Raw genomic sequence first — 11,964 nt, 5'->3', positions numbered from 1 at the left:
GTGGCAGCATCTACCAATCCAAGGTCAGAGAAAAGCTGTAACCTTGGAAGTTTAATACAAGCCTGGAGTAGCTTTAGTATTAATTTTTAGAATCCTTGCGGGAGTGCCAGAGTGGGGAATTAGACTTGACAGCATCTGACTCAGATAATGAAAATGAACATGTGTCGGTCCGCACTCCTTCGGATTGTTATCGAGCAGAACCCGCCATCCACATGGACGCATATCCTCTGGAATGGTGGTTGAGGCCTGAAGGGACATCTGAATCTTTAGCACATCTGGCACGTTAATATCTTGTGATGCTGGCTACAACAGTGCCATGCAAATACCTATTCTCACTTTCAGGTGACATTGTAAATAAGAAGTGGGCAGCATTATCTCCTGCAAATGTAAACAAACTTGCTTGTCTGAGTGATTAGCTAAACAAGAAGCAGGACTGAGTGGACTTGCAGGCTGTAAAATTTCATTGTTTTATTTTTTAATGCAGTTATTTTTTGTACATAATTCTACATTTGTAAGTCCACCTGTCATGATAAAGAGATTGCACTAAAGTACTTGTATTAGCTAAACTGAAAAATAATATTTCTTTTGTTTTTTTACAGTGCAAATACTTGCAATCAAAAATAATATAAAGTGAGCACTGTACACTTTGTATTGTGTGTTCTAATTGAAATCAATACATTTGAAAATGTAGAAAACATCCAAAAATATTTAAATAAATTGTATTTTATTATTGTTTAACAGTGCGATTAATCACGATTAATTTTTTTAATTGCTTGACAGCCATACTAATTATACCACTACTTAACACATTCAGTGTATATTATTTCCTAAATAATTTTATTAAATGTTCACTAAAAATTATAAAATTAGAAGACATATTACAAATTCAAGAATCAAAACTTTGTATGAATGGAGGAAGATCATAGGACTTTGCACAGACATCATAGTTCAGACAATACTGGAGGAAGATGGGCCTAGCCATCCAGCAGGAGACATGTTCTCGTAAAACGTCAAGCTGAAAAGAATAAAAACTTTCTAAGACTAATTTAGAATCAAACCACAAATTGGCAGGCTTCACACCTGTTAGAGTTGCAGAGAAACAGGAATCAGAAGAAATGGAACAGAAAGCTGGATTTCTTTAAGACAAAAAAGCAGCACCAGCATTCAAACACCAATACATACTTTGTGCACTAATCAAACCTTTAACCAAGAATAAAGCAAAACAATCCTTGGGAATAGAAAGAATCAACAGGGGCTTTAAGAAACCTTGGCCAGATCTGAACAGTAGGACACTTCCAGGGAAGAAAACAAAATGGAAAACCTACAGATTCAAGAATTTCAATTAATGGGCATCAAGGCATTAATGCCAACTCACAGTTTGCTGGATCTGAAATTAAGGTATTGGAAAAGGATTCATGTCCCACTAGCAATCCAGTGAGACACTAACGCTCCACTGTTTCTATTTTTAAGATGTTAGTATAGCAAATGTGGCTTTAGCAGATATGGCTGCCAAAATTTCAATAGGAACATACTAGACACAATGTACTACATTTTGTCCCACATATTTGACACATTAAGCAACATCAAAAGCAGTTAAAGTGCATGATCAACAAAGAATTGTAGGCAAACCCAAAAATGCAACCAAGAGGTGAAGCAGAACGAAAAGCCCTGTCCGAGTATTATGAGAGAGATTTTCAGAAAATATCTGCCCCCCTCCCTTAGGTATCAAAGTAAGTGGCCAAAACTTCAACCAACGTGCAGATTTAAAAAATAAAATAAAATGGGCCTCCAAGTATTTGGTCCTGTGCTGAGCCAACACTTGTTGGATTCACCCCATAGAAGTGAACACAGGTCTTAACATTGAAATAATTCCAAAAGTGATAGATTAGCTATAAGGTATTTGGCCACTAGTAACCAATTAACCTATTTTTTTCTATTCCTTTGGATATTTAAGAAGAACCACTTGGTCATACACACAAGTTAGCTCATTAGAGCTCCAAGTCTGAATTTAGTACGTATGTATTATTAGTACACAATGTATTCAGTTCCACTGAATCACAGGTATTTTGTGAGGGCGATGATAAGCACATTAGAGACCATTTTCTTACACTTAACCTGTTTTACTTTATATCATGCTTACCTTTCAATGGCCAATTCTTTGTTTGAGAGTTGCTGGACTGTGATCACAACTTTCTTATCAATTCCCTGTTTCAGTTTGAAATAAAATTTCTCTCTGTCCTTTGGTACAGGGCTAAAAAAGAAAGAATTAGTTCCATTTGCACAGATATAGCACAATATAGGTGGATAACTATTAGAAATATGATGTGGTGATAGCTAGAGCCTCATCAAATTATTTTCATTTTATTTTTTGGCCATTTCATTGTATTTTATTGTGGGAGGCCCAAGGGGAGGGGTGTCTGTACTTTCAACATACTGATTCAAATTTATTGGCTTATGAAAACTCAATTAGAAGAGTTAAATAACTGTACTGAAAGAAACCCCAGAAAACATTGGTACAAATTTTCAGCAAGCTAGGCCTCAACTATCTTTCCAAGTTCCATAGGCACACTTGAGTATGTCCACTAAGAACTAGGATTTTAAACACTTACAAAACTTGATTAATATTGTTTTTCTACGCTGCTTTTTATTTTTGAATCAGTTTAGGCTTCTACAAAAAATGTATTTAAGACAAACAAAGCAATAACCTCATAAAGAAAAAAAATAGCATACAGCAAAAAATTAACCAAAACTAGTTTCTTCACTACATGCTGGTTAGCCACACATCCCTCAAATCAGCTGCACATGTTTTATGGAGGCTTCTAATTTTTCTCCGTTTTTCAAATTACCTAAAATTTCCTTTACCATCATCTTCTTTAACCTCTAAGGAGACACTGAAAGTGAACACATCACTATCTGGGGTAGGCAGAACAGAGTCCTTAACGTGGTCTGTGGCTTGTTTGGAAGACCGTCTGAACGCTGTTGAGAAACTATATAAAATTCTGCTGACCTGAAAAAGGGAGGGGAAAAAAGAATAAGAGCACTGATACCATCCATTCATCTTCCTATGCAGAACATGCACAGTTGTGATGTATTCCCTCAAGGGATCATTTCTCAGCAAGCATATTTTTGAAATTCTTAAAAGGAAATAATTTTACTTTTCTTCTCTCCTCCTCACCCGCTCAATTCAAGTGTTTAATAAGAATACGTGTTGAGATACCATGGTTTTAGGGTAACAGAAGTGTGTTCACTTCTGATGCAATATCTCAAAAATTATTAAATCAGCAAGTTTCGCCTACACCAGTGGTTTTCAACCTGTGGTCCGCAGACCATGTCTAAGGGGTCCATGAAAGGTTACTATGAAAATAAAGTTTCAGATCCCAGAAAAGTCATTCCATTTTTCTGATCAAAAATATGTGAATCCCCCCACCTTCAAGTCAAAACCCGGAAGTGTTGTCATTACCATAAAAAACAACAGTTTAGCACCCTTTCTCATGCTGCATCAAATGCCGTGCTGAGCATGTGAGACATTTATAGTTGAATTCTATTCAGTCAGTTTTCAGCTTATGACTACTACGGTAGGGCTCTGTGGACCACAGGCTGAATTTCCAAAGGGGTCCGCACCTTCATTCAAAAAAGCTTAAGGGTCCACAAATGAAAAAAGGTTGAAAAACCACTGGCCTACACAGTTCATGAATGTGATTTTGTTGCTAAATGACCTGCAGATTTTGTTATTGTAATTATTTTTACATTTAAAAATCTGTACAGCTTACTGTTTGTACCTGCCAGGTCCTTAACTCACATTCACTTTACTTTTTTCTTTTTACTGTTTCACCCTCAAGACCCAATATTGTGCTGATCATCATTAACTCAAGGAAAGCAGAAGTCTGCTCTCTCAAATGTCCCAATGCTCTTCTTCAACCATCTAGAGGAATACCTACTGAAGGCTTTAAGATGTTCCTTTATAACTCCAGGGCCCAAGTACACTATCTCCTTGGTAATCTCAAACCAGACTCAAAGCAGGAGCAAAGGATTTTCTCCCAAATCTCCCCATTACATTGTAGCGCAATACATTGTAAGCTAGGACTATGTTTGGGCAGGACCCACTGCAAGATATAAACTTTGATAAAAGGTACTGAAGTAACTTCCTAAATTATTTTAATATTCAAGAACACATAGCTGCACATCTTGTGAAATCTACTGCACACATGCCAAAGTACTGAGGTTGATTTTACATGACAGTATGTGATAGTATATATTTAAAGACTGGGGACAATCATAGAAAATACCTTTATTATGCTCGGTAACAAGTCACTGTGGTAGTATTTTATACTTACTGCCTCTTTAATCTCACAGGAGAAAACATGAATCTGGAACTCCTCTGTTCCACAGTAACTTTCAGTAAATGCGAAGCAGTCACTCTCTGCAGTTCCATTTTGTCCACGTGCACAGAACAATATCTTATAGATTGGGAAAGAGGCTATCTCCGTATTGCTGGTTTGGTCTATTATTCTGCAGGGGGGAAGTGACAAACGTGAAGTCAGTCACAAACTAGAACCAAATAAAGATATCCACCAGCTTCTTTCTGTAACTGAATGAGCTATTATGCAAAGTATAACTACTATTCAGTGTAAGCACCCAACATTAAAATACATTTAAGAAATGTAAGCAATAAAAATGTTCGGTTTCAACTACATTTGTTTCAATACAATTTATATCAAAATAAAATAGGAAGCATATAGTACCCTAAATTATATAGGACCAGTATTCATCATAAAAATCACTGCTCTGCAGTTCATCACCAGAATCAAAGGATTTCGTTAACTAGGAACCACAGAAATTGCGAAAATGCACTTTATATAGATACAGGCCCAGAAATTCAGCAAAGAGAGATTCTGTGAACTCCCTGTCTGAGAAGTTATTAGTAGTCTGAAATGTAGGCTGTTATGCTGTATACTGCTGAAATGTCAAATAATGGTGAAAACTGACCTTAATATCTTCTCCAAAAATATCAATAAAAGGCACACGACCCCCATTTGAGGTCAACTTCTGATCAAGATTTCCTTTACCCTGCCTGCAAGCTATTTTAAGGGCCTGATATTTTATTTTTGTATAAAATTGGGGCGTACTACCTCCTGACAACCATCAATATGAAAAAATCCAGCCAAAAGTAATAAACCTCAAGGCAACTCCAGCTCCTGCATTTCATAAAGAAAAAGATGACACACAATATGTTTCTGCCCAAGGAAGGTCTTGGAAGTGCCCTGAAGAAACTGGAGATAATTCCCCTGTCTTATCATGCCCAAGCACCAGCTCCTTTCGAAAAGTAAGTCTAAGGCTAGAAAAAATACCCATATTCAAAGGGGTTTAGAATAAAATCACTTGAAACTAACTTTAGCTGGAATATGTGAAAGGCTTCCTTTCTAGAATTTGGCAAAAGTTACCAACACTGTAGGTATGCTACTCCAAATTATTTCTATAAACCTTATAAATTGAATTTCTCCAAACACTAGGCTATGCTGATGCCTCAAGCTTTCCAACTTTGCTAACATAATTTGCTATCTCAGTGCACATTTAAACTAATACTTTATTCCCTAAATCAGAAAAGTCACCTTTTACATAATCTGCTACAATATGTATTGCATTAATACATGTTTTTATTTAAACAGAAAAGTAGGTATCTAAGTTTTTCATGAAGTGGGTCAAAGCAGCCACAGATCAGCAAAATACACAAGTACCAATGATGTGTATATTTTTTCTGTTAGACATGAACCCTCTTTCTCTCCATTTCCCTTGATTTCTCTCTTGCATGACACCTGCAAGTCTGATGCTTTAGCAAAGTCACATCATTTCCAATTATATATTAGCCTGGAAGCATTTCCAAGGCGCCACCTTGTGGTTTCCACCAAGAACAGTAACAATATATATTTTATTGTGCAGGAAAACCAGATTACTGAAAGATTTTGCTCATTCAGAACCTATTTAATGAAGGTAATTTTATTTGTTTTTGCTTTAAGAAATGGGTGCCAGGGAAACTAACTACAGTAACAATGAAAAGCAGAGTCACTAAGGGAAAGCTAACAAAAAGAGGTGGGTCTTTTCCAAAGAAGGGAAACTTTTGTCTAATACATATAATTTCATTATGGAAAAAACGTCAAGGATCTTCACTTTATGTAACAGGACCTACAATATGCACTTATACCTTATAATGTATTTACAGAATTAAGCTCAAGCACAACATCTTTAAAATCAATATAAAGCAGATAAAACTCATTTAAATCAATGGGATCTGTGCCCACTTACTTCAGTTCTGAATTTGGGTCACAGTACCAAGATCCCATTGTAAATGTATGATTACCCTCTTAAAAGGTTATTGGCATAGATTGAAATTATAAACTGAAAGAATGGCACTAGTTATAGCCCTACACAATGGTCAGCAATAGAATCTTCGCAGCCATCCTTTTGCAAGTACACTTTATTTTTGCGGTCTTCAAAAATACTCCATTTAGTGAGCATATAGGACTTTTTGGGAATATTACTATAAGGCTAGCTGCTTGCAAGACCTTTATAGAGAGTTTGCAATTACAAACATTGTATATAGGAAAATACTAATAATTTGAGCATGCTTTTGGTTACAGAAATAAAGCATGCTCAAGAACTTCTCAAAGGTGATGTTCACTGATTTCAACTTTAGGTATGTTTATTTTGTATGGACAGGCTGAATATTTCTCATTATACAGTGTGATCTGTTGAACACTATCTAGAATATTTCAAATTTGCTGCAAATTAAAAGAAGGTAGAGATTTTGTCTCATACAATGCATCAGGGAGATTGAATTTATGTGATTGAGTCCTAACATCATCATACAATAAAACTAGTTTAATATTAAAGGGTTCAAGATTCTAAATTCAACTTATGCATTTTTCTCACTGGATGTTTTACCTATTGGTTTAAATTTCCTTGATTTTTATTCATTTTATCATATTCTTCAGCAAACAGAGTTTGCGACAAATTATGCTTCTGGACAGACCTATGCAGTTCAACTTCACTGGAAGCCCAGTGTTTGCAACCCAGATCAGAATCTGAACCCTTTGTGTCTGCATAAGTAATGAAGTACCATTGTAGTTCACCTTACAGAGCCTTCTGGGACATTCGGAACATAGAGAGTCACAGGAAAAGAGGACTGGCATGAGGATTTCAAAGCTTCCATAGCACGTAGAGCTTCGGACTCACTACGAGGAGCAGAAACCTTCATAGAACCTAGATACATCAATTTGTTAAATAATACACTGTCCTCTTCTGGCGGTTCATTAGGGGAACAGGGTCTAGGTGCCGAGATTTCTGAAAAAGAAGAAAATACAAGTTAACAATAAAATTCTCAGCCATTGCATTAAATTAGTGCAAGTTAAAAGCTGCAAGCCTACATTTGTAAAGCTAAAAGAAACTATCACTGTATCTGAACAGGCTCCCTGATGCATTATCCTAGACATTGATCACACGGACCTGGAAGGGCAGTGATACTGAATTATGGCCATTTCATATTTGTGAAGCTTTTGCAGTAATAAATGAGTGTTGGGTAGTCGGGTTACAATCCATCAATCAATACATTTTAAGACCATCTCCATATTTAGTGTCAATCTCTCCCTACTGATTACAGGTATAGCTTACTGAATGAGTGAGAGTAGCCTAAGGTTGATTCATCAATCTGAGCACTCTGCAAGCATCCCCACATGGGCCATATTGAGGAGATAATTGGTTAATGACTGGATGATTGAGCAATTAGCAAGGTAATTCAGCTAGTCAGCTGAGGACAGTTAAAAGACAGACAGGAGGGAGAGAGGGAGGCTAGAGGGGGGCCAGAGAAGCTCAGAATCTCAGAAACATGAGGTTTTCTCCCCACCCTCCCCCAGTCTGGGGATTCCTGGGACTAGTTTCAGACCTCTGCATAGTCAGACTCATCTCAATTTTTCCTTTGCTCAGTTTCATACCATAACTTCATTACCTACCCAAAAATATCTTAACCAGTACCTGTAGTGGAAGGGTCCAGAATTAGATGTAAAGAAGGTTGGTTTGTCTGACTGGCTGACACATCTTCAGCTGACTGTCTGCAAGCATCATTGGAGTCTTTACAGTCAGTAGTATAACTTATTTGGCCTTTTTCAGAATCTCTCAGTATCTCTTCCATGGCTTTCTCCAGCTGTTCATCTCCATTTGAAAATATCTGTACAAAGGACAAGATACAAAAAAGACTTAAAAACTGGCTGCTACTTTTACCTTAAAAGATATTACACAAATATTTGAAAAATATTTTAAAATTTGTTTTACTTTTTTAAAGACATTTTGTCAAACAACACTTCTTCAGCTAATTATACCAGATACCCATGTTACTCATGTGGCTAAAGCCCCTGAATTCACCCAAGGCTCATCTGTATTCGTTAAACCAACAAATAAAATGTGCACAATGGAAGTATATATCTGATTACCAAAGGTTCCAACATCCAGTATTACAATGCAGCATCCAGTATAACTGCTCAGGTAATGACAATTTATATTTCTTCAAATCTTTGACTATATACATTATAAAGTACTTGGAGAGGTGAAATCTGTATAGTATTAAAATGGCATCCATGAGTCATGAATGTGTGCTATACTCAGGTAGTTTATTAAGAGGCACACACAAAAAATAAAGTGTAATTAGGTATATCCTTCTCCCCTCATTTTTAATATACATCTGTAATGAATGGCAAGATTAATTTGGAGGTTTTGTTCCTTATTGTATTTATCTTTATTTTTAAAAATAACTGAGAATTAGAAACAGAGCTCTCTCCAGGTGTTCAGACAACAGTAAAAATGTTGTTCAATTCAATTTCTGTATATAGAAAAAAGGGAAACTACCTAATCATAACAGAACACATCTAGTCAGTTGTGACAACTACCTGGGAGAGACATTTTCATGTCTGCCATCTCCTCAGGACAGTTCAACTTTGAGCCCCACTGAAAGTTAATTTAAAATTAATTTCCTCACCATCATTTTCTCTATTCTTTGAGTAGGAGCACAGTGCTCTGTCAGTCAAGTATTGACAAGTTTTCTACCTTGTCACACATTTTGGATGAAGAGAATAATATTCCTACTGAGCTTCCCCTCCCCACGCATCTGGCAGTTACTTGCCAGCTAAAGTGAAGAATAATTCACATTCAAATAAGCTCTTATAAGGGAGTGGTTTCGGACAATGCAATAGAAGCTTAAAGATGATAAAATTACAGTAAGGAAACTACTTTTACATTTCTCCCATATAAACAGTCATTGCCCTCATGAGACAAGTACTTATAGGAAACAGCAAGCAGTAAAAAGACATCCATCAAATCGAAGAGAAAGAAAAACTTAAGTCTTCCAATATCTGATAGCTGCATTGGATGAGTTTGCATCTTATACGGGCTAGTACAGCAGTTTTCAAACTGTGGGTTGGGACCCCAAGGTGGGTCGTGACCCTGTTTTAATGGGGTCTCCAGGGCTGCCTTACACTTGCTGGGGCCCGGGGCCGAAGCCCGAGGGCTTCAGCCCTGGATGGCGGGGCTCAGGTTACAAGCCCCCTGCCTGGGGCTGAAGCCCCTGAGCTTCGGCTTTGCCCCCACCCACCTGGGGTGGTGGGGGCACGGGCTTCGGCTTTGGCCCCCCCCCCCCCCCACCCAGGGCGGCGGGGCTCGGGCAGGCTCAGGCTTTGGTCCCCGCTCCTGGGGTCAGGTGGTAATTTTTGTTGTCAGAAGGGGGTCATGGTGCAATGAAGTTTGAGAACCCCTGGCCTAGTAGAACAGAGCACAGAAAACCAAGTGCACTGAAACCCAACACATCTCCTCAAAGATTCTCTGTGTTGCTGAGTCCATGAAGTAGTCATGCACCTGCTAGTGTGTGCGCTCACTCATGTGGGAGGAGTCTTATTGTATAACCGATAGGCCTAAAAATTGCATGACTATCTTGCAATATTAGACTTAACTATTCACTTTTTTAGATCCTCCATATAAAGACAAATTTGCATCAGACTTTCTCCAGGGCTTTGTTCTATGCAAGTAAAACTTCACTTCCTTGACCACATCCAAAACATTTCAGTGCTTCTCATGGTCTGAGGTGGCTTGGGGTAGAAAGATGGCAAGGAAAAACTGACTCAAGTGGAAGGTTGTGTTTTTCCCAGGAAACAAATTCTAAATCTCATCTAAGAGCTACCTTAAAATAAATATAAATGCTTTTTTTAAATTTAAATTAAATTTTAAACAAATAATTTTTTAAAAACCCACACCCAACCACCCAGCAAACCACTGTTTAATGGATTTGGTGAGTACTTGCAAAACTAGATGTAAAGACCTTAAAACAAGGGGCTCTCCTGGCTCTGCGTGGTTTCTTAAAAGCAGTGTTTCAGATTTGTTCAAGAGACAGCTGCAGATGCACCAGTTCCTGTGTCTGAAATTAAGGAGTTCTTCTGGTACCTGACTGGACAGTCCTGATGGTATGATTTTAAACCAGCTGCCTGCCACACATCTTCAAATACTCTGAGGCCACTATTTCCTTAGATATTCTGGAATTGGGAAGGCAGTTTTGCCCTCTCCCCATCATTTTATCTTAAGGTCGGTTTTGAGTTGGGTGGCCAGGTTTGCAATATTTAAGGTGCAGTAAATGCGATCCAGCAGCTCAACCTCATCCTACAGAACCGACAACCTAAATCACTGGATTGGGACTTGGCTAATGCAGAGAACCAGAAAACTGGTGAAAATCTTGAAATCCCAGCTCCTGCTTCCAAGGCTATTGTGTGTACAAACACATGGAGCTGAGAGCAGCTCCTTTGATCTTAGTGCTCTAACCACTTCTAGCACTGGAGAAACCGACTGAGTAAAGGAAGTCTCCAGCTTCCCTTCAACCTTTGACAAAACTCCTCTCCCTACCAAAACTGCTGCTAAATTAAAGGGAAAAGGTGGGGTTGAAGAGAAAAACCTGTCTGGGCAGAGAGCTTAGGAACAGAAACTAGGCTGAAAGTATAGTGTAGTTATAAGCATGTCAGCAATGGAAGCTGGGTCATTTTCTACAAATTTCCCACCTGTGTCTACAGCACTATAGCTGCACCAAAGTTCACTATGCTGGAAACCCTCATAAGACAAGGTCCCACAGCCAGAGCCATCTGTAACACTATCAGCCAAAAACGCTTAGAGAAAGTCTGACGTGATATTAAAAGTGGCTCCAGTTGCAGGAGTCTTGCCTGTATTACGTGTTCCAATGTAATCAACAGTGGGAAGTTTTTAGATAGTTTCCTTAATGGATACCAGTGTTTCTCAACCTGAACTTTAAAAAAGAAAAGTTGGGCCCCTCCCCCCCAGTAAGACTTGAAAAATTGTGACCCCCTACCTTAAATATAATTAAGTAAATTATGAATAATACTCAGGGTCAGTGCTATGGGGTGGCAAGCAGGGCAACTGCCTGGGTCTCAACACTTCAGGAGGCCCCATAAAGCTAAGGAGGCCCCCAGGCAATTGCCCTGCTTGCCACCCCCTAATGCTGGCCTTGCACTTGTGACCTCCCTAAACTCGTCCCGTGACCCCTACGGGTCATGTCCCCCAAGTTAAGAAACACTGGTATAGACAATGCTAAGGAAAGCAGATCAATAGGGCAAAAGGCAGTGCAGTCTATACATCCATAGCTTAGGGTTACCATTCGTCCGGATTTACCCGAACATGTCCTGCTTTTTGTGTTAAAAATAGCGTCCAGGGGGGAATTTGCAAATCACTAAAAATGTCTGGGATTTCCCCCCCATGCAGAGCGAGGCGCGGCTGGGAGGGCTGCAGGAAATTCAGCCACTCGCATGGGGCTCTGGCAGCCAGAGCCCTTCCCCCGCAGCTTGCCGGGCTGGACTCCGGAGCAGCTGTAGAGCTCCTCCTCCCCGCCCCCGCATTCTGAGCTGGCCAGCCTGCCGGGCCGTTTGCATC

The 11,964-nt window shown here is 38.8% G+C and overlaps 1 protein-coding gene across 1 annotated transcript in view; it reads right to left on the bottom strand.

Moving 5' to 3' along the window:
• LOC113407525 (rab GTPase-activating protein 1-like) overlaps positions 1–11,964 on the bottom strand; it is a 536,766-nt gene that overhangs the window by 433,591 nt on the left and 91,211 nt on the right. The window contains 5 exon segments of the mRNA XM_026656123.1: positions 2,141–2,251; positions 2,847–3,007; positions 4,335–4,509; positions 7,128–7,338; positions 8,026–8,218. Of these exon segments, the coding sequence (XP_026511908.1) occupies positions 2,141–2,251; positions 2,847–3,007; positions 4,335–4,509; positions 7,128–7,338; positions 8,026–8,218 (851 nt within the window).

This window comes from Terrapene carolina, unplaced genomic scaffold (genome assembly GCF_002925995.2).
Source record: "Terrapene carolina triunguis isolate 2854851 unplaced genomic scaffold, T_m_triunguis-2.0 Scaffold212, whole genome shotgun sequence".
NCBI classification, from domain to species: Eukaryota; Metazoa; Chordata; order Testudines; family Emydidae; genus Terrapene; species Terrapene triunguis.
Note: the sequence above shows the minus strand (reverse complement) of the source record. Positions and strands in the feature narration are given on the sequence as shown.